Genomic DNA, 24,495 nt, shown 5'->3' on the forward strand with positions numbered 1-24,495 from the left:
GGCAAACTGTTAAAATAGACCTGGGCTTGAATTTCAGCTCAGTCACTTACTTCTGAAAAACTTTATCAAATTATTTAATCTATGTGAACCTAATTCTGCCTACCTTATGGGACAAAATGAGGGCACTAAAGAAAATTCATGAGAATTACAGGGGAAAATACCTGACACTGTGGGATCTAAAAGTTACCAATCACTCTCTCACACATGGAAACTCTGGTGGGCATAGTGGTTAAGAGCTATGGCTGCTAACCAAAAGGTTGGCAGTTCAAATCTACCAGGTGCTCCTTAGAAGCCCTATGGGGCAATTCTACTCTGTTCTATACGGTCCCTATGAGTTGGAATTGACTTGACAGCAATGGTTTTCTTTTTCCTCTCACACACAAACACACACTCTTGCCGATGTCTCCTCCTCACAGCCCCTGGCCTACTCTCTCCATTCCAACCAAGCTAACTTGCTTACAGCAAGTTCTGAAAGATTCTTTATCCCCTGCCTTGAAGCCTTTGCTTGTACAACTAACCTCTTGTTTTAGAGATGACACAGAAGGGCATTTTATGTTTTCCTCTACACAGCACAAGAATTATCTTCAGAATAATTTCCAAGATTAACCCTGTTAGATTTTCTCTAATTGAATACTAAGAAAAGCTATTTATAAATATGTTATTGTGTCATTAGTGCCTAAGTCTATCTCTCCTCTGTGCTAATAATTTAAGTTCCTTGAGGATGGGGACTCTTTCCCTTCATTTATATGTACCCCAAGGGATCAAGATATTTTTTTCAGTTGTGACAGTTCCACTATACTGTCTTTCAGCAGGAATTAAATCAAAAGACTTCTGCGTGTGTGTGCGTGTATGTGTGTGTAGCTGGGAATCAAGCAGCTGACACGTTTATGGTGGTGCCTGTTTTTAGCTTGATACCTACAATCATACTACTTGGCTTTTGCACGGGGAAAAAAGAACTCTACATGCCTGCTTCAACAGATCACTTTATTAATACATCATTTAGTCTTTATACTAAAGTATCAAACATTGTTCCAGTAAGAAGTTTGAAAGTATATTTAGGGCTATTTTAAGAAATGTGAATACTTTGGCTTCCATTATGACATAAGACGAAAACAATCAATTTGAGAGAATAGTTTTCATTACCTGTTATGATTAACACCACCACCAAGCAAAAAAAAAAAAAACTGTGCATTAAAAAAAAAAAATCCAAGGACTTTTTTAAAAACCTCTTACTGTGCTCTTCACTGCCATCCAGACTCACACAAATTCCTCAGAAATCGAGAAGTGGTTCTTAACCTGTGTCAGGAACTCGGTAACTATTTGTTGAATGAATGAACTATCTAAGCAAATGGATATACTACTTTGTGTTTTTTAATGAATTTTTTTTCAAGTAAGAACAATAGTAAACATACTGAAGTTCTCATTTTGTTTAGATCATAAGCCTACAGAACAGTGATTGTTACAGACACTATCCATCATAGCTAATAAATGTGTGCATTTATCAACCTAATAAAAATTCTATCATGTTGCAGAACAAATTCTAACCAAATAATTAAGTGGACTTCAATCATTTGCAGCATTGCCAAGAAGAGGGGGCTGGGGTGTCTAGGTTTGTATTTATTTTGCCTGTTAACAAATTCCTATCTGGGGTCTCACTGCCTCCCCAAACATACACCCATTTATAAACATTGCCAAAAATAGTACCTATAGCACCTCTTCACCTTGTTAATTTGAGTCTGAAAATATACTCAGGATCCAAATTTAGACAGGGGACCTTCTAAGGAAGCTCACACAAATGGAAGAGTTCATGGACCAGAGAATAAAACAAAGCTTTGTTCTTAAATCCAGCTGCCCTAGGGGACACATGAGAAAACACAAAGTGTAACGCTCTTAAACCCAAAGTCATGTTTCATAACCAGACCAAAAACGACATAGCAACTGTCTCTGAAGTAGGATCTTTTCAAGAAAACCATAATTTTGACCCCTTTTCTGGATTTAATTATGCTAAATATTATTCCTAAATCAAAAGTGGAAGCTGGTGAGGTTTTAGAAAACTAAATTTGGGATGGTATTTGGCAGAGACAAGATAAATAATGCAAGTTCCATTAAGACCTGTAAGAAAGCTGGTTTTAAGAACCACTTTGTTCAAGTCTTATGTGTGAGATCTTGATGATTTAGCGGGTGTAATTTATGAGGAAAGAATATGCTGAATATGTCATTATTTTCTTCTTATGAGTCAACATTTATAGAGGAAAAGGTAAGGGGAGCAATTTAAATGTATGTCCTCAAATTTTACCTTGATAAGCGACAACACCATTGGATAAGTGGTGGAGATTCTAACTTAGAAGCCATCTTCTTTATCCAAACAAAGTTTCTTTCATGGCCATCTTTTCACGGATAGTTCTAAATTACTACTCCTTGAAAGGAAGAAAAAAACTTCCTTACGTGTGCTTAAATCTGAAGAGAAATCTTGGCAGCACTAGAAATTCATCTTTATATAATTATCATTTCAACAGATTTAACCCATGTGAAACTAAATTATTACTTTGATATTCCATGAAGTTAAAAAGTCATCACAGTGCACACACACCAACAAGAGCCTCAGACGGTCGTAACTATTCCTCCACAGTAACTGAAGAGTGACCGCTGCAGCACTTCCACAAGCCCTGAGGTCAAGGTTGGAGTCTCACTTCACGGTGGGTCTGCTATGTCTATCTTACAACCTGTGAGCCATCACAACTCCTGTATCCTGATATGTGACCCGGGAGACTTGCCGCCACCTTCCTAAGGTCTCCAAGGTGCAGACGTTTCTTTAATCAAAAAAAGCTACAGCAAAACTCTCACCTTTTTACAATGTTCCAGCCCAAATGTAAGAAAGGTCACATTTAAGATACACGCATCTGGAAACAACGGTTGCTTTAAGCGGGTTCAGGCAAAGCCGTACATCCTCTGGTGGAGCCTGCACAGAGAGCTGTGCCTCTGAGTGAGAAAACGACCTGTGGTTTTTACCTGTAGAATTACATCCCTCACGGGGCACAGACAGGACACACGTCAGCAGTGGCCCAGAGCCCTCACAGGGCACGCACACAGCCTTCAGCTTCAGTTCTTAAAGGCTCCGCATTTACTGGCTTTAGCAATGAACTCCTTGAGAAGAGGGCCGTCCATTTGCCAAAACGCTGCAGTCTGTGTAACTTCTGTCAAATGATTGACACAAAACTTAAAGCAGAATTCTTCTAAATCCTGGACACACACAACAAAGATAAAAACAAGAGGCCACTTTTATTAACTTTGATTGAATGACTTCTCTTCAAACCCTTCACCTCTAATTTCTTACCCCTTCCTTAGAAAATCCATTTAAGAGGCTAGAAACCTCAGACTAGGCAAACCAAGAGCCACAGGTAGTATATGTTACAAAAGCACATACTATTTACTCACAACACGGTAAAAAAAAAAATGATGCCCTAACTCAAGTCTGACTCTTCAAAATGCACATGATCGACGGGAAAAGTCTCCTCTGTGGTTATCAGACAGTCTAATGGGAAAAGTCTCCTCTGTGGTTATCAGACAGTCTAATGGGAAAAGTCTCCTCTGTGGTTATCAGACAGTCTAATGGGAAAAGTCTCCCCTGTGGTTATCAGACAGTCTAATGGGAAAAGTCTCCCCTGTGGTTATCAGACAGTCTAATGGGAAAAGTCTCCCCTGTGGTTATCAGACAGTCTAATGGGAAAAGTCTCCCCTGTGGTTATCAGACAGTCTAATGGGAAAAGTCTCCTCTGTGGTTATCAGACAGTCTAATGGGAAAAGTCTCCCCTGTGGTTATCAGACAGTCTAATGGGAAAAGTCTCCTCTGTGGTTATCAGACAGTCTAATGGGAAAAGTCTCCCCTGTGGTTATCAGACAGTCTAATGGGAAAAGTCTCCCCTGTGGTTATCAGACAGTCTAATGGGAAAAGTCTCCCCTGTGGTTACCAGACAGTCTAATGGGAAAAGTCTCCCCTGTGGTTATCAGACAGTCTAATGGGAAGAATCTCCCCTGTGGTTATCAGACAGTCTAATGGGAAGAGTCTCCTCTGTGGTTATCAGACAGTCTAATGGGAAAAGTCTCCCCTGTGGTTATCAGACAGTCTAATGGGAAAAGTCTCCCCTGTGGTTATCAGACAGTCTAATGGGAAAAGTCTCCCCTGTGGTTATCAGACAGTCTAATGGGAAAAGTCTCCCCTGTGGTTATCAGACAGTCTAATGGGAAAAGTCTCCCCTGTGGTTATCAGACAGTCTAATGGGAAAAGTCTCCCCTGTGGTTATCAGACAGTCTAATGGGAAAAGTCTCCCCTGTGGTTATCAGACAGTCTAATGGGAAAAGTCTCCCCTGTGGTTATCAGACAGTCTAATGGGAAAAGTCTCCCCTGTGGTTATCAGACAGTCTAATGGGAAAAGTCTCCCCTGTGGTTATCAGACAGTCTAATGGGAAAAGTCTCCTCTGTGGTTATCAGACAGTCTAATGGAAAAAGTCTCCCCTGTGGTTATCAGACAGTCTAATGGGAAAAGTCTCCCCTGTGGTTATCAGACAGTCTAATGGGAAAAGTCTCCTCTGTGGTTATCAGACAGTTTAATGGGAAAAGTCTCCCCTGTGGTTATCAGACAGTCTAATCATACTCACCACCACCCGTCTGTCAGTTTGTTGTGCTGTGGCGGCTTGCGTGTTGTTGTGATGCTGGAAGCTCTGCCACCAGTATTTCAAATATCAGCAGGGTCACCCATGATGGAAGCAGAGCTTCCAGACTGAGAGAGACTAGGAAGAAAGGCCTTGATATCTACAGCTGACAACTAGCCAATGAAAACATTATGGATCACAACAGAATACTGTCCAATACAGTGCTGCAAGACGAACACCCTAAATTAGAAGGCACTCAAAATACACAGCAGCTGCAACAATAGGCTCAAGCACTGACCACGAAGACGGTGGGGGACCACGAAGACGGTGGGGGACCACGAAGACGGTGGGGGACCACGAAGACGGTGGGGGACCACGAAGAAGGTGGGGGACCACGAAGACGGTGGGGGACCACGAAGACGGTGGGGGACCACGAAGACGGTGGGGGACCACGAAGACGGTGGGGGACCACGAAGACGGTGGGGGACCAGGCAACATTTCGTTCTGTTGTACATGGGGCCGCTCTGAGTCCGCGCTGACTCAAAGGGAACTAACAACAGTTACACTCAAAGTCTTCAGTCTAAGAAGCTGAAAGGCTTGCCACTTTCAACAAATTAGAGAAAAAAATTAATATAAGGGTTTTTTAAGGAAGAGAAGGCTGTAAGAAACAGAAGGGTGATGAAGAAATGTGGTTAACCTACAGGGACACATAAAAAAAAATTCCAAGGACCTTAAGCTCACTTCCACACTCTCCCCTAAATAAAAATGCCTTCATTTTAAGGCCACAAACAATAATAAACTACAACTTCCGCTCCACCAATTATTCAGATGGTCAGCTCCACAGAAGTATCTTCACACAGATTGGGTTTTTTTTGTCAGAGTACCAACATTCATAAGGAAAGTAACATTTACAAGAGGTAAACTAAAGCAGTTTAAACATCTATTTCTGCCTGTGCTAACACCTCGTTACATCTCCAGCAAAACTCTCCCTATAAGCATTGTTTGTTCCTGCCGACGCTGGAACGTGTATTAAATCAGTTAGGTTCCTCGAATGCATACAAAGACTAAATAAAAGCAAATACTAATAAAAGTTCTTATCACAAGTAGTCTGATTTCTGTAACTTGGCCGGCTAGTGAGTCCTAGGTCAGTACTCAGGGCTCTCTTGAGCCAGGAACTCAACAGCATTCAAACTGCAGGGTCGTGGCTTCAAGTTTCCTGCTTCCCTGAGCTGGGAATGTTAAACGGCGTGGGGAGGGGGGTGCAAAAACATCCAGACGGCCTCCCCTGCTTCCTCAGCACAGGCCCCTGCAAGCAAACAGTTCCTTATTCAAAGGGTCCATGTGCATCGTTAATTCAGGAAACCCACCCCGTAGTGTAACCACAAGAGACAAAGGACATCTATCTCCTGCTGCTGCCACAGATTTACTTTTCTAGGTAATTCAAAATACATTTTAAATGTTCGCACAATCTCTAGACTCATGTTTTTAACAAGGGAGTCTCCGTGGGCTAAGTGTCCCGCTAAACACTCAGTGTATTATAACAAGTTAAAACGTTAAAAACTATAAAAAACATTCCCTCTCAGATTATTAAAGAAAAAGCACTACCCCTGGTACTACCTGCTCTCAGGAATCATTATATTCCACAGAGAGGTAAAAGCTATATTTTAATCTTATAGTTATCAAAAACCAAAAACTAGTTTATCTAGGCCCAACCTTGGAAGAATTACAAGATCCTCCTTAGCCAGTCATAAGCATAAGGAAGTTCTTCAAACCATGTACTATCAGATAAGGGCCTTTATAATTTAAAAGTTTTAATTACATAACTTCAAATTCACAGGAAAGGAACAGTGGACTAAATTTTGGCATCATAAAATCTTATTTCCATGCCTATTCATTTGGAATTCAAGATCTTTGTAATAAAAATGAAAAAGTAATTTATTCAGCTTACTAACTGTGCAGAGATTACCGTAAGTAAACGTCAAAGAGATTTTGTACATACTACAGGTATACACTACAGGTACACGCTACAGGTACACACTACAGGTACACACTACAGGTATACACCACAGGTATACACTACAGGCACACACTACAGATATACACTACAGGTATAAATACAGTGCTTCTAATTACAAATCACCTCTAAATGACCTTTCCTTCCCCTCCAATGGGTAAGATAGCTCAGTATTCAACATGCCTAACAGTTTCACACATGAAAAGTCTGACTAGAGAATACTGCAAACTGTCCAGATCTGGATTTTTCTAAGTAGCTGAAGCTTGGTGAAGGCAGGTCTACGTAAAAGGAAACAGGATGCGTTTGGACTCTGTAGGCTCAGGCACAGGAAGCAGAGGAGGGCACAGAGGCAGGAGTGCAGGTTCATTCAGGAAGCCAGCCCCAGCCAGTCTGCCGTTCATGTGTGAGCTACATAAACACCCTTCTGGCCAGGTAATTGTTTATACTGTAACAGCCTACATGATTTGTTCAACTCATTCTGCAAATGTTCAGATTGTCAATTACCTAGGGGAAAAAATGCAACTCTTACCCAACTAATGAGTCAACCATAACAAGGTTGCTGGGCTTTAAATAAAACATTCCCAAGAAGGACAAGAAGGATCACCTGACCAGGAGCTGAGAGACTCATCATAGAATGAAAAAATCTTTTCAAGGTCTGTGGAATTGGAGGTGGAAGAAGGTATGGAATGGAGAGTCTAACGTGTTCTTTGTATTTTAGAAACTAAATTTCGGGTTTATGGCATCCTGAGTGAAAATTATAAAATAGGTCTGAGGCAAAAAACAGATATCATTTGTTACAAGTAGCAAGGAAGATCAAAGTAAAAATTTGCTAATTCTGAAATAATTTATAAATTCATTTCAAATCTTTACATGCTTAAGTTACTCTAATCACAACACATACTCTGAAAATAAGTTGTTTGCCCTTTCCACAGATGTTCTTTAGTAAAAAACACACACACAGCTGATGGTCTCAATGCAGGTTTTAACTAAGTTCTAAGTACCAAGGCTGAGATAATTGAATGCTAAAACTTACTGTGTAAGACCACTTGGACAGGAAGAGGGACGGTTGCCTGAAGGTTGTGTCACAAGCTACCCTTGAGATATATGCCAGATGACAAGAGACAGCAAACCACACATAACTCTGTCCAGGCAGAATTTTCTGAAAAGTTCTTTACTCTGATTAAACAAATAATTTTTCCCAACTGTTTCTCTCAATGGTCAAATAATGCATGGCAAACAAAAATTTCCTGAATAGAAAGAGTATAAATAGAAGCATTTAAAAATTTTTACAATGGGATAGAGAACTATATTGAGACGTTTTATTCACATTTTCCCTCTTGAGGTCAATATTTATTCAGGTCTCTACTGGAGGAATATTTGAGTGCTCCATCTTTAAGCCCTTCTTTACTTTATAAAACTCGTAGGAAGTTTGACGATGCATTCATAAAGCAAAGATGCTGCAACAATCACCTTACTCTTTAAATCCCAGTAACTACTGAGTCAATAAATTTTTATTGCTTTATGCATGTACATAAAACTCTACATGCAAGTTACTTTGTCAAAAGAGGGTACGGAGGAACTGCAATGACTTTTATAGAAGAGAGAAGAGACACAAGAAGTAGGCATCTTCCTAGCACTTCGATGCAGAGAATAAAGGAAGTCATCTAGCATCCTGAACTGAGCTTCTCAAAATATTGAACGTGTACTATTTGTGGCGGTTTTTTGTTTGTTTTTAAGTTTTTAAAAAAGCACGCCTTCACAGTGAGGTATCTGAAATACATTCATTCATTCATTTCATCCGACATGTACTCCTGTGTGCCAACTATCTGCCTGCACTGTGACATGCACTGGGCAATCACACGCATTTACGGTCTCTCTGAAGGAACAGCTTGTAATGTGTTTGTACTTAATATGGGAAAAAGAAAAACTGGTAGGGAAGAAGATCAGATGGCACGGGGAGAAGAGGCATGAGGCTTTTTCTGGGGCAGATTTTAGCTGAAGGTGAGAAAGAAATTTCCACCAACTAGAGCTGTTTGTTTCTGCCCAGATTGCCCTCACTGGTGTTAGTCTGCAAGGTCGTAATCTCAGCAGTATGGAACTCATTAGCAAGAAGTCTGGAGAAATGTAGACAAGATTCTAGAATCAATCGCCAAATGGAGAGAAAAGGGTCCAATTTAAAATCATATCACTGGGTGAAGTAAAATTTAAAGAAATATAATTTCTTAAAAAGAAGTTCATGGTGTCATAGGAAGGGTAGACAAAAAAAATCACACCTCTATTTTCTATTATAAACAATTTACTTTGATCATAATTCCATCTACTGTCAGACTGTAAAGTTAGCTATATCTGACCTTATCAAATATTTATAATCACAATATAATCTCAAACATACACAGGATACATTTTGAAAATATAAGACATTATGGTCAATTTCGATCTCTAAATGCACTAAATATAAATTCTGTCCTCTACTAAGTTTCAGAGATCACAGCTACAGATCTTTGCAGGAGTCTGATAATTAACTACCTGATACCTCGTACTCTGCCTCGTCAAGTCAAGACAAAATACCTGTTAAGAATAGGATATTATGCCATTTAAGGTGTACACCTTAGCTGGACATATTGAATTTCCAAGGGTATTCCTCTCTTTGAATTTGTAAAACCAAGTATATCAGCATTTAGCTCACCAATTATTTTTTTCTTGTGCTTTAAGTGAAAGTTTACAAATCAAGTCAGTCTCTCATACAAAAACGTATACACACTTTGCTATGTTCTCCTAGCCGCTCTCCCCCTAATGAGACAGCACACTCCTCCTCTCCACTCTGTATTCCCCACATCCATTCAACCACCTCCTATCCCCCTCTGCCTTCTCATCTCACCTCCAGATAGGCGTTGCCCACATAGTCTCATGTGTCTACTTGATTCAAGAAGCTCACTCCTCACCAGTATCATTTTCTGTCTTAGGGTCCAGGCCAATCCCTGTTTGAAGAGTTGGCTTTCAGAATGGTTCCAGTCTTGGGCTAACAAAGGGTCTGGGGACCACGGCCTCCAGGGTCCCTCTTAATGCATCCCTTACAGAGTATCGTCTTTATTCAGCTCAACAAACATTTATCAACAAGTACCTAATACGTGCTAGGTACTTCCAGGTTCCCGGATGAATAAAAGGCAGCTCCTGCTCATGAGGAGCTTATAGCCTAATGCTTGGGCTCCTAACCGCGGGAGAACGCACATAAACAAAATTTCAGATTCCTGGGAACCCATTCATTCATAAACCCTCAAGAGAGCCACAAATCCCAGATTAAGAACTCAAGCCAGCTTAGGGAAAAAAAAAAAAAAAAAAACAGGCACCCACAGTAAGTTCCTAACACAGGAAAACTGAGTTATAATTAGGTAATTAGGCAGTGTTAGAATTTCAGGGCATACACGGATACACTTTGCTTATGACTGCTTAGAGCCAGGGAGACAGCCAAGCAGGTCTGGAAGAAAGTAAATAAGCTGATGTTGAGAAATACTTGACACTAACAAACATGCCGTTCGGGAGTCCAATTAAGTGAGACACTTTGTATTTCAACCTGCCATCACTTAGCTTCTTATCTTAGTTAAAAACGGAAGTAAAAGAACAACCATTTTGAAACTATGAGCAGAGAATAAAGAAATATGGCCAGACTTTATTTTTCTAAGGATCATACAGTTCACTGATTCCCTAAACAGACTGAAGCTACTCATCTCCTTCCTCGTCTGATCAGAGCGGGGGGAAAACGGGGGCTGGGGCAGCACACACAAGCGAAGGGCGGTTTGGGTTTGCTGGTTATGTTACCTCTGCATCGTATCTGACTGCGGCGGAGAATAACGAAAAGGCATTCTCCACGGTGATTCCTCGCTTGATAATGTGCTGACAAAGCTTTTTCAGCCTGTTTTCACAGTAAGATGTTGCCAAATCCAAAAGACCTAAAAGTAAAAAGTGTGGGAAGTTTTAATCAAGTTGACAATAATTTCCCATGATTTTTTGACATATATATTTCATTTTGGTGAAGAGAGTTATGTAGCTTACGTCAGCAGAAATGTCTTACTGAGTAATATTCTGAATTTTATTAAATACATGCTCTTGTCTATTCTCTACCTCCCCCACCTCTAAAACATACCTTTCCTACACAAACTGTATACCATTCTTTCCACACAGTAAAAAGAAGAAACCCAAAAATGGTAATTTCCCCTTTTTGTCTCCAAGTTCAAAATAAACTTTTTTCCCACCAAAATGATATGCTAAACCCTAACAAGCAACTTCAGTATTAAAAGATTATTTTTAAAATAAGTTCACAGTAATAAATAAACTGTGTCCACATTATTAATTAGAATTCCATAATACAATCTTTGAAGACAATTAATTTAAATCCTTTTTTTAAAAAAATCACGTAAAAGCCAGTAAAAGTGAAGGTTTTTACATTTCAGCACTGTAAGAACATGAGGAGATACATTTTGGCCTATGGCTTGGCCAGTCACAACGTACCTATGGCGTCTTCAGGCGGCAGGTCGACGGCATCTGTGTACAGGTACTGCAGAAAGGCCCGGTACACGGGGTAAGAAAACTGGTCTATTTCTATCACCTCCTCTGAGTCCTCATTCCAGTAAGAGTGGAACATAGACCGAAAGTGCTCACACCTAAGGTGAAAAAGCAAGTTTCCTGATCAAGCTGATGAAATCAGATTAACAAATATTACAGGTGTCCATCCTTCATGACTCTAATCGGGCCTGCACACACCAGGACCATGACTCTTTACCTAACACTCTAAGATCGTTCCATGTACAAGGGCTTTTATTTACGCCTTTTACGGACGCTCTCTTCTTTTAAATTTATTTTTTGTTGTTGAAAATATACACAGAACATATACTAAGTCCACAATTTCAACATATAAATTCCATGACAATGACTACATTCTTCAAGTTGTGCAACCATTCTCAACCTCCTTTCCCGAATTGTTCCTCCCCCATTAACATCATCTTACTGCCCCCTACGCTTCCTATCTAACCTTTCAAGTTGCTGTTGTCAATTTGATCCCATAGGTTGCTATGAGTCGGAACTGACTCGACTGAAAGGTTTAGAAAGTTCTTTAAAAAGAACACAATGCTCAAGGCAGACACTGTTTACTAACTAAGCTAAACTATCGTTTGACTCAGAAACCCTGGTGGTGTAGTGGTTAAGTGCTATCGCTGCTAACCAAAAGGCTGGCGGTTCAAATCCACCAGGTGCTCCTCGGAAACTCTGTAAGGCAGTTCTACACTGTCCTATAGGGTCACTATGAGTCGGAATCGACTCAATGGCAATGGGTTTGGTTTGGTTTTGGTATTTTGTTTGGCTTAAAGAAGACCTCAGGGGATATTTTTGGTTTAAGTTTTAAAGATTATCTCAGGAGTTTATCCAGCATCAATGGCTCAAGAAAGTCTGGAGTCCACGAGAATTTGAAATTCTATTCTGCATCTTCCCCCTTTTGATCAGGATTCTTCTGTAGAATCTTCGATCAAAATATTCGGTAATGATAGCCAGACACCATCCAGTTCTTCTGGTGTCATGGCAAAGGAGGCAGTTGTTCACAGAGGCAGTTAGCCATACGTTCCATTTCCTCCTGTTCTTGACTCTCCTTCTTCCTCTGTTGGTCCAGGCAAGTAGAGACCAATAGCTGTCTCTTCACTTTTTGATGGACATCTCCAATTAAATATTCAGAACTGCACACAGAGCTTAAGGGGTTCTAGCATTTAACAGCACTACTGTTTCCATATGACAGTCCCCCATTCAGGGCACATTTTTTATTCATTTGTTTCTTTTAAAAAGATGTCACATAGAAGTGCATCTTAAACAATACAATGAAAGGAAATTCAGAAATGAGGGCTCAAAACCTTAGATTATATATTAAAATCTTTTAAGTGATTTAGTTGGTTTTCATTTTATATAATCAGCATATTCTTAAAACTATTTTAAGTGTTAACTGATTTACATTTAGCTCATTATCATTCCATTGCCTTATATAATGGTTTTTCTTCTTTTCTAACTCATCTTCAAAACAACCATCTACTTTGTTTCTTTGCTTTGTCCTGTTCCCTCTTCTCTCCTCCCAAGGCTGTCACTAGAATAGCCACATATTTCAAGAAAACCTAATTAGGTCTTTTTGTATTGTATCTACGTGTATGAATCCACTGTATGAAGAACTGATTTCTGAGTACTGGATTTTCTTAGGAGGCCTTGGGTGGTGCAAATGGTTAAGCACTCAACTACTAGCCAAAAGGTTGGTGGTTTGAGCCCACCCAGAGGTGCCTGGGAAGACAGGCTGGCAATCTGCCTCTGAAAGGTCACAGCCTTGAAAACCCTATGGAGCGGTTCTACTCTGCACGCCTGGGGTCGCCATGAGTCGGAATCAACTCACTAGCAACTAACAACAAAAGGACACGCTTCACATTTTAAAAAGACCATCTTTTCAAATCCTTTTAAAACGAAATACAGTATAAAGAAAGACAAAGTATTTTCAAAACCCATTCAAAGAATGGCTCCATTTACATAAGGAATTACCCCATCTGAGAAGTAAAAAAGAAACAGTTCTCTAGGAAAGCAGTAATAGTTACAGTGGGTCAGAAAACAAGAATGCAAGTTTATCTGAATCTTACTAGTATGTGGCCCGGGACAAGCCACTGCCCACTGTGGATTACAAATGACAGGTGTGGACTGGCCGATGCAGGGTTCACAGATGCAGAGAGCTCCAGCTCACCTTTCCGATTAACACTTTGTGCAGATACGGTCCCTTAAGTAATACATGACACGTGATTTTCCAGTTCCCTTAAAACATGATAACTTATTTTTTAAACAGAATTTTAACTAACTTTCCAAAAAGATTTGTATGTGGCCAGTTTTAACCCTTAATGGTCTGAATTTTTGTGCTTCTTTCTCTGTAACGGCAACCTCAGTGAGCAACAGTCCAGTGATTAATAAATGTCTAGTTCCCTCATGTTTGTAAGAAAGATCCCCTGCCATTCATCATACCTAAGGAACGTTTCTTTGCCAGAAGCCTAGCATTCCTACGAGAGTTTTCTGCTTGGGGTAAATTAATCTTTCAATTAAAAGAAGACACATACATTTTTCACTGACAACCTTTTATGTTTTTTAACCATATAAACAAATTTTTCAATGGAAATAAGTATTCACAACAATCTTCATTGAAAAAACAATATAAACAAATAACTATTTCTATATAGGTATTATTATATATTTATATATTATAGTTTTTATACCTTTTCTATAAGATGTATGAGCATACACACGTGCATACACATACCAAAAAAAACCAAACCCACTGCCATCGAGTAGATTCCGACTCATAGCAACAACAGAGTAGAACTGCCCCATAGAGTTTCCAAGGAGCGCCTGGTGGATTTGAACTGCTGACCTTTTGGTTAGCAGCCATAGCACTTAACCATTACACCACCAGGGTTTCCAAGCCCCACACACACATACCCACGACTCTTCAATAATAACTATGGAAATATTATTTTTAGAAGTAACTGATTGATACTATTTGCAACAATATTGAGTGGTAAAAATTCTCTCTGCTGCCATGGCCATTTCTTATTAGTCCTCATTTTGTTGAACAACAAATAAATAGAGACAGCAAAAAGAAAGTAAGGTTATTGATCTCCCTAAGCTCATGCAAAGCCCTGGTGGCGCAGTGGTTAAGCAATAGGCTGCTAACCAAAAGGTCAGTGGTTCGAACCCACTTGCCACTCTGTGGGAGAAAGATGTGACAGTCTGCTTCTGTAAAGATCTGCAGCCTTGGAAACCCTGTGGGGCAGTTCTACCCCGTCCTATAGGATCACTGTGAGTCAGAATCAACTCGATGGCAACAGGCTTTGTTTTTGGAACCGCATACAAAAAGTACCTGATTTTTAAAACAGCTTTATGGACATGAATATATTTTCCATCAATTCGAAATTTCAGATCAGCAGTTTCTGGACTATCAAATTCTTGCTTTAGTGACTCTGCAACGGTTAAGAAGTCTTCATGCTCTGCAAATAACAAACACACTATTATTATAGAAAGCTGAAAAAACATACACAAAATTTGAAAGACTTCAAAAAGACAACTGTTAGCATGGTAGATAATTCCACTAAATTTTTTAAAGAGAGTTCATGCCTGATTTGACAAATCAATTTCAAAGTATTAATATTATAAGTCCCTGAGTTTGTAAACTACCAAAAATTTGGAAAGGCTAAATACCTTAATGCTAAGTTAGACATTAGAGATTTGTATAAAAAAAAGATGTGTATTAAAAGAAAGACAAAGTTACAAGTAGTCCATGATAATATAACTACTCTCTTAAAACCTGAATGGTGGAGATGGACCCAACATGACACCCTAAACAGATGCATCATGCCATCCCTCTGCAGCAAAGACCTGAAAAACTAAGTAAAACAGATGCAAACATCAATCCTGGAACCCTAAGCATCAAATGAAGGGATAAAGAACTAGATCAAACACTGAATGGAAGAAGAAACTGAAGGAAAACAGAGAATGAGGAGAGATATGGAGTGGAGGTCCCCTGCCAACTAACACAGCACAGCGTCGCCATCTTGGAGCACAGCCTGCAATGGACAGGGAGCGTGAGAAGGCAACTTCACAGGGCTCCCAACAGAAGGCAGAGCATCCAGTAACCAAAGAAACATGCTTTCCCACCCCTCACCTTTCTGCCCCATATGCCTTTCTGCCGGGCCGTGCTGCGTCGCTCAGCTAAAGAGCTACCAGCCTACTGTCACTCGGGTCCGCCCCACCCTGCCTCCTGTCGTGTCATTTTTTCCCCTTTCTTCCTTTCCTTTCTTCTCACATCTAGCCCTGTACGTCATCCTCACCCCTTCCAGAGGCTAGAGAGCTACTGGATCATCACCCTCGGTCTGCCCTGCCCATATCCACCGGCTCCTGCTGCATTTTTTTTTTTAACCTTTCTTCTTTTTCTTTCTTCCGCCCACCTGGCGCTATACAACCCCTCTAACCTTTCCCAGTGGGCCACAGTGCAACATGCAAGAAGAAAGCTATCCACCAACTGCCAGCCCGGGTCCCCCAACCCCGCCACCCGCTGGTTCAAGGTGTGCCATTTTTTCCCCCTCCTCCTTTACTTTCTCTCTGTTACCTAGCCCCATGACCCACCATAACCCTTCCTACCAGGTCATGCTGTGCTGCCTTGGCTAGAGAGCCACTGGTCCACCACCCCGAGTCTGACCTGCCGTAACATGCCAGCTCGAACATGCCTTTTTTTCTCTTTTCTCTTTTTCTCCTTTCTTCCTTTTCTTTCTCCCTGCACCTAGCACCGTACGCAACCTCTACCCATTCCCTCCAGGCCTCGCTGCACCACCATGGGTAGAAAGCAACTGGCCCACTGTCGCCACCTACCCCCACCTGCCAGCTACTGCTGCATCATTTTCTTTCCTTCCTTCCTTTCTTTCTCCTACCTAGCTCCCTATGCCCTCTCAATCCCTTCCTGCCAGGCCATGCCACACTGCCATGGGTAGAGATCCACAGGCCCACTGCTACTCCAGGTCTTCCCTACCCCCATCAGCTGGCTCCCATTGTGCCATTTTTCCCTTTTCTACCTTTTCTTTCTCTCTCCCACCTAACCCTGTATACCACCTCTAACCCTTCCTGCTGTCACATTGCCACAGCTGGAGAGCCACCAGCCTGCCACTACACTGCGTCCACCCCGCCATCACTCACCAGCTCTCACCATGCCATCTTTTTACCTTTCTTCCTTTTCTTTTTCCCTCCCACCCAGCCCGTACACCACACCTCCCCCCATTCCTGCTGGCCTCAAGGTCCGCCTTGCCTCTACCTGTCAGCTACCCCTTTTTCCTTTTTCTCCTTTATCTTCTTTGTTCCCCCACCTAGCCCCATATGCCATCCTCCCCTTCCCACCAGCCCTCGCTGTGCCACCACAGCCAAAGCATCCCCAGCTCAGGCCCACCGCTGTATCAAACCTGCAATGCCCCTCCCCTACCACCACTCGACCACTGGCTGAACAGAGGGAAGTGAGCCCACACCACTCCCCATCTGACACCTCCACTTGTCTGACGAAGGGCTATGAATGCTACCACACCACTGAACCAACATGAAGATGCGGACAGTGCCTGGCCAGTCCACCCTCAGCCACCTAGACAAATCAGTGTTCAGCAAAGAGGGTCCACCATGCCTGCTGCAGCCCTGCCCACCCAGGCAAAGTGGTGAGAGCTATAGTGCCCACAGATGAGCAAGGAGCAAAGCACACTTGGCATGCCTGCCCTGACATTTCAAACCAAAACAAATAAGCAGGAAGAAACAAATGAACATACAATCAATAAACACAGAAAATAATACCTTAATGTCTTGGAGACAGCAGACAGTATCAAAACATATAAAAAGGAGGACAATATGGCTCCAGCAAGTGACCAAATAATCAGATGACCTTCCAGTAGAAGAAAAGGCAGTGGAACTACCTGATCTGGACTTTCCAAGAGATTAGGAAAGAGAACAAGGAAAACACAGGAAAAAAACAAGGAAAACATATCCAAAATCAAGGAAAACAGACAAACCAACAGAAGAATTCAGGAAAATAATACAAGAATAAAATGTCAAAATAAATAAACAATTAGAAATTATACAAAAACAGTAATACCAACCCAGAGCTCTGGTGATGTAGTGGTTAAGAGCTCAGCTGCAAACCTAAGGCTCGGCAGTTCGAATCCACCAGATGCTCCTTGTAAGCCCTATCGGGCAGATACCCAAAACATAAACATCTGAATTTCAGAAATAAACAACCTAACAGAAGGTTTCAGGAGTAAATGTGAAACAACAGAATACAGAACCAGTGAAAATGAAGACAAAGCCATGGACGCCACTTTGTTTGAGGAAAAACTGAGAAAAAGAATGAAGAAAACCTAAGAATTATGTGGGACACAATCAAAAGCAATAATGTTCACATGATTGGAGCTACAAAACAGGAGAAGAAACTGAGAAACAGAAGATTATTGAAGATTTGCTGGCAGAAAACTTCCCAAATATCATAAAAGGCGAAAAGCTGACCATCCAAGAAGTTAAATGAACCCCAGATAGAAGAGACCCCAAAACTCAGTCACCAAGGCATATCATGATCATACTTACCAAAAACGAAGACAAAGAATCCTGAGAGCCACTCAAGAAAAACAAAAAGTCACTTAAAAAGGGGAAATAGTAAGAGTAAGCTCTGATTACTTGGCAGAAACTATGCAGGCAAGAAGGCAAAGGGATGACACATATAAAAGCTTGAAAGAAAAAAACTTCCAATCAAAAATATGTCCTGCAAAACTCTCTCTCATATATCACGGTGAAATTAGAACATTCCATGATAAACATAAGTTAAGGAAATTCGTAAAAACCAAACCAAACTTGCAACAAATGTTAAAAGGAGTACTTTGGTTAGAGAACCAACAACATCAGACAACAACCAGAGTCTAGGACACAGGACAGTACCAGCAAGACACCAGTGTGGGTAAAGAACTCTCAATAATAAAACAAGTAAAAGTCTTAAAACGTGGAAATAGAGATGTCAATCTGTAAATGACGACAACATCAAAACAACAAAAGAGGGAACAAATGGTGTAGATATGGGACTTTCAAATGGTGAGGAAATCAAGGTGATATCAAGTAATAAAAGACTGTTTCAAATTTAGGAAGATAAGGATAAATTTCAAAGTGGCCACAAAGAAAGCTAACAAACCTACTCATCGAAATAAGAAGAAAAACAAAGTCTCAGTAAACACAAATCTGTAATAACAAAAAGAAGAGAAAAGAAAATACACAAACAAAAGAAACTCAGCACAGGAAAAGAATGAGGAACAAGGAAAACTTCAGCACCACAAAACAAAAAAAAGGCAGAACAGTATGACAGCGATAAATTCACACCTATTGAAAATCACACTGAACATAAATGGCTTAAACAGCCTGTAAAGAGACAGAGAGTGGCAGAATGGGTTAAAAAAAAATATGACCCATCAATATGCTGTGTATAAGAGTCACATCTTAAACACAAAGACATAAATATATTAAAAATCGAAAGATGGAAAAAATAATATCAAGCAAACAGTAACCAAAAAAGGGCAGGAGTGGCAATACTAATCTCAGGTAAAACAGATTTTAAGGAAAAATAGATAAGAGGCAAGGAAGGACATTACATAAGGATTAAAGGGACAATCCACCAAGATGACACAACCGTAATAAATATCAATACAGTCAACAACAGGGCTCCAAAATACATAAACTCTAACAGCAATGAAAAGAGAAACAGAAAGTTCCACAATAATAGTAGGAAGACTTCAACACATCCCTCTTGGTAATGGACAGAACATCTAGAAAGAAATTTAACAAAGATACAGATGACATAAAGGCCAAAATCAAACACTATATGCCTCATAGACATATACAGAACACTCCACCCAACAGCAGCCAAGTATACTTTCTTTTTGAACGCACATGGAACATTCTCCAGAATAGACCATATTTTAGGCCACAAAGCAACCCTCAGCAAAATCCAAAACATCAAAAGAATACAAAGCATTATCTCTGATCACAGCACCATCGAAGTAGAAACCAATAACAGGAAGAGCATGAAAAAAATTCAAATACAAGGAAACTGAGTAACACCTTGCTTAAAAAACTGGGTAATACACATCGATAAAGAACAGTGACGAATCTGTCAAACATTTCATAACATGGAGGAACCTGGAAGGCATTACGCCGAGCGAAATTAGTCAGAGGCAAAAGGACAAATATTGTATAAGACCACTATTATAGGATCTTGAGAAACAGTATAAACTGAGAAGAACACATACTTTCGTGGTTACGAGGGGGGGAGGGAGGGAGGGTGGGAGAGGGTTTTTTACTGATTAGTTAGTAGATAAGAACTGCTTTAGGTGAAGGGAAGGACAACACTCAATACATGAAAGGTCAGCTCAATTGGACTGGACCAAAAGCAAAGAAGTTTCTGGGATAAACTGAATACTTCAAAGGTCAGCGGAGCTAGGGCGGGGGTTTGGGGACCATGGTTTAAGGGGACTTCTAAGTCAATTGGCAAAATAATTCTATTATGAAAACATTCTGCATCCCACTTTGAAGTGTGGTGTCTGGGGTCTTAAATGCTAACAAGTGGCCATCTAAGACGCATCAATTGGTCTCAACCCACCTGGAGCAAAGGAGAATGAAGAACACCAAGGTCACACGATAACTATGAGCCCAAGAGACAGAAAGGGTCACATGAACCAGAGACTTACATCATCCTGAGACCAGGAGAACTACTTGGTGCCCAGCCACAACCGATGACTGCCCTGACAGGGAGCACAACAGAGAACCCCTGAGGGAGCAGGAGATCAGTGGGATGCAGACCCCAAATTCTCATAAAAAGACCAGACTTAATGGTCTGACTGAGACTAGAGGAATCGCGGCGGTCATGGTCGCCAAACCTTCTGTTGGCACAGGACAGGAACCATTCCTGAAGACAACTCATCAGACATGGAAGGGACTGGACAGTGGGTAGGAGAGAGATGCTGATGAAGAGTGAGCTATTTGTATCAGGCGGACACTTGAGACTGTGTTGGCATCTCCTGTCTGGAGGGGTGATGGGAGGGTACAGAGGGTTGGAGGCTGGCAAAATTGTCACGAAAGGAGAGACTGGAAGGGCTGACTCATTAGGGGGAGAGAAAGTGGGAATATGGAGTAAGGTGTACATAAACTTATATGTGACAGACTGACTTGATTTGTAAACGTTTACTTGAAGCTCAATAAAAATTAAAAAAAAAACTGGGTAATAAGAGAAATCAAGATGCATTTTAAAAATTTCTAGAATCAAATGAGAATGAAAATACATCATACAAAAACCTTTGGGACACAGTGAAGTTACTGCTCAGAGGTCAATTTATAGCAATAAACACACACATCAAAAAAGAACAGACCAAACTAAAAACATTAGCTCTACAATGCAAACAAATTGAAAGAGAACAGCAAAAGAAGCCCATGGTCACCAGAAGAAAGGAAATTATAAATATAAGAGCAGAAATAAACAAAATAGAGAACAGAAAAACAATAGAATCAACAGGACCAAAAGTTGGGTCTTTGAAAAGATCAACAAAATCTATAAACCACTGACCCAGCTGACAAAAAGAAAAACAGGAGAGGAAAATAATTCACATAAGAAACAAGATGGGGACATCACAACTGACCCAACTGAAATAAAAAGGATCATAACAGAGTACTATGAAAAATTATACTCCAACAAATTTGAGAACCTAGAGGAAACTGGGACATTTCTAGAAACACGCTACCTAACGAAACTAACACAAACTGAGATGGAAAATTTGAACAGACCCATAATAAGGTGAGAAAATGCATAAGTAATTAAAGACCCCCCCCCCCCAAAAAAAGCCCTGGCTCAGACAGCTTCACTGGAAAATTCTACCAAACATTCAGAAAAAAGCTCACACCAGTATTAATCAAACTATTTCAGAGCATAGAAAAGGAAGGAATACTCCTGAATTCATTCTATGAAGCCAGCATAACCAATACCAAAGCCAGGCAAAGACACTACAATAAAAGAAAATTACAGACCAGTAACTCTCATGAATATAGATGCAAGAATTCTCAACAAAATTCTAGCCAATAACATTAAGCATCATATCAAAAAAATAATACACCACAAACAAGTGAGATTCATACCAGGTATGCAAGGATGATTCAACATTAGAAAATCAATGAACATAATCTACCACATAACTAAACAATTACATGATCATCTCAATCGATGCAGAAAAGGCATCTGACAAAGTCCAACACCCATTCCTGATAAAAACTCTCAATAAAATAGGAATAGAAGGGAAATTTCTCAACGTAATAAAGTATACCTATACAAAACCCAACAGCTAACATCATTCTCAATGGAGAGATACTGAAAGCATTCCTCCAAGAATGGGAACCACTCCTCTTTAACACTGCACTGGAAGTCCTAGCTAGAGCAATAACACAAGAAAAAGAAATAAAATTGGAATTATTAATTCCAAATTGGAATTAACTCGATGGCAACAGGTTTGGTTTTGGGTTTGGTTAAATTGGAAAGGAAGAAGTAAAACTATTTGCAGATGATATGATCTTATATGTAAAGAACCCCAAAGATTCTGCAAGAAAACTACTGTAACTATTAAGAAGATTCAGCAGAGTAGCAGGATACAAGATCAACATACAAAAATCAGCTGAATTCCTATACACCAACAAAGAGAATTTCGAAAAGGAAATCAGAAAAACAAAACCATTTATAATAGCCCTTAAAAACATAAAATACTTAGGAATAAATCTAACCAGGGACATAAAAGACCTACACAAAGAAAACCATAAAACACTATTGCAAGAAACCAAAAGAGACCTACATAAATGGAAAAACAGACCATACTCAAGGATAGGAAGATTCAACATTGTGAAAATGTCAACCTCACCCAAAGTGATCTACAGCTGTAATGCAATCCTGATCCAAATACCAACAGCATTCTTTAATGAGATGGAAAAACTAATCACCAACTTTATATGGAAGCAAAAGAAGTCCAGGATCAGCAAAGCTTATTTGAAAAAAAAAGAATAAAGTAGAAGGCCTCACACTACCTGATCTTAGAACCTATTATACAGCCATAGTAGTCAAAAGAGCCTAGTACTGGTACAACGACAGACACATAGATCAATGGAACAGAATCGAGAACCCAGATGAAAATCCATCCACCTATGAGCTGGAATTGACTGGATGGCAATGGGTTTTGTGTGGTCACCTGATCTTTGACAAAGGATCAAAGTCTGTTAAATGGTGAAAAAATAGTCTTTTTAAAAAATGGTGCTGGCAAAATTGAATGTCCATCTGTAAAAAAAATGAAACAGGATCCATACTTCACACCATACACAAAAACTAACTCAAAATGGATCAAAGACCTAAACATAAAACCCAGAATGATAAAGATCATAGAAGGAAAAACAACTGAGACAATGGTAGGGACCCTAATAATATGGCTTTAATTCAAAACAAATCATAACCAAAAATGTGCAAACACCAGAAGATAAACCAGATACCTGGGAGCTACTAAAAATTAAACATTTATGCTCATCAAAAGACTTTACCAAAAGAGTAAAAAGAAAACCAGCAGACTGGGAAAAAATTTTTAACTACGACATATCCAACAAGGGTCTAATCTCTAAAATCTATAGAATACTTCAACGCCTCAATAACAAAATGACAAATAATTCAGTTAAAAAATGGGCAATGGATATAAACTGACACTTCACCAAAGAGGACATTCAGATGGCTAACAGACACGTAAGGAAATGCTCAAGATCATCAGCCCTTAGAGAAATGCAAATCAAAACTACATTGAGATACTACCTGTTTTAGTTACGTAGTGCTGCTACAACAGAAATACCACAAGTGGACGGTTTGAACAAGAGAAATTCTCTCACAGTCTAGGAGGCTAGAAGCCCGAATTCAGGGTGCCAGCTCCAGGGGAAGGCTTTCTCTCTCTGTCGATTCTGGGTGAAGGCTCTCGTCATTAATCTTCCCCTTGTCTAGGAGCTGCTCAGAGCAGGGACCCTGGGTTCAAAAGATGTGCTCCCCTCCTGGTTCTCCATTCTTTGTGGCATGAGGCCCCTTTCTTCTCTGCTCAATTCTCTATTCTATATTTCAAAAGACACTGACTCAAGATACAACCTAATCCTGCAGATTAACATAATCTGCATAATTAACAAAATCCTGCCTCATTAACATAACTGCCTCTAATCCTGCCTCATTAACACCACAGAGGTTAGGATTTACAACCCATAGAATAATTACATCAAATTGCAAAATGGTGGACAACCTCATAATACTGGGAATCATGGCCGAGCCAATTTGACACACATTTCTGCTGAACATAATTCAATCCATAACGCCATGTCACCCCAACGTTACGGCACTAATCAAAAAACCACAAAATAACAAACGTAGGGGAGATTGGAAGCCTTACACACTGCTGGCGGGAATATAAAATAGTACAACCATTTCGGAAAATGATATAATGCTTCCTTAAAAGCTAGAAATAGAAATACCATCCAATCCAGCAATCCCACTCCTAGGAATATACCCTAGAGAAATAAGAGCGTCACACGAACAGACGTATGCACACCCACGTTCATTATTCACAGTAGCAAAAAGATGGATACAACCTAAATGCCCATCAACAGATCAATGGATAAACAAATTATGGTACATACCCACAATGGAATACTACACAACAATAAAGAGCAATGATGAATCCGCAAAACATCTTACAACGTGGATGAATCTGGAGGGCACTATGCTGAGTGAAATAAGTCAATCACAAAAGGATAAATACTGTATGAGACCACTATTACAAAAGCTCAAGAAGAGGTTTACACACAGAAAGAAACAATCTTTGATGATTATTAGGGAGGGGAGGGATGGGAAGGGAAAAACACTAACTAGACAGTAGACAAGTGTTAAATTTGGTGAAAGGAAAGACAACAAACGATATAGAGGAAATCAGCACAACGTGACCAAGGCAAAGCCACAGAAGCTTCCTAGACACATCCAAACACCTTGAGGGACCGAGTTACTAGGGCTGAGGGCTGGCGGCCATGGTCTCGGGGGACACCTAGGTCAACTGGCACAACAGAGTTCATAAAGCAAATGTTCTACATCCTATTTTGATGAGTAGCATCTGGGGTCTTAAAAGCTTGCAAGCAGCCATCTAAAATACATCTAGTGGTCCCATCTC

General features: G+C 40.2%; 1 protein-coding gene across 9 annotated transcripts in view; it reads right to left on the reverse strand.

Annotated features, from left to right (window-relative positions):
• Nucleotides 1-965: 965 nt before the first annotated feature.
• Nucleotides 966-24,495, reverse strand: part of RCBTB1 (RCC1 and BTB domain containing protein 1) — a 78,773-nt gene continuing 55,243 nt past the window's right edge. For 5 of the 9 annotated variants that reach the window (XM_064270147.1, XM_064270149.1, XM_064270148.1 and 2 more), the window contains 4 exons: nt 14,583-14,709; nt 11,171-11,322; nt 10,481-10,611; nt 966-3,240 (listed from right to left, as the gene is read on the reverse strand). In XM_064270147.1, coding sequence (XP_064126217.1) covers nt 3,100-3,240; nt 10,481-10,611; nt 11,171-11,322; nt 14,583-14,709 — 551 coding nt within the window. In that variant the 3' untranslated portion in view covers nt 966-3,099. The other 4 variants (XM_064270151.1, XR_010318211.1, XM_064270152.1 and 1 more) reach the window with 4 other exon arrangements.

The sequence above is a fragment of the Loxodonta africana genome, chromosome 17, assembly GCF_030014295.1.
Source record: "Loxodonta africana isolate mLoxAfr1 chromosome 17, mLoxAfr1.hap2, whole genome shotgun sequence".
Classification (NCBI taxonomy): domain Eukaryota; kingdom Metazoa; phylum Chordata; class Mammalia; order Proboscidea; family Elephantidae; genus Loxodonta; species Loxodonta africana.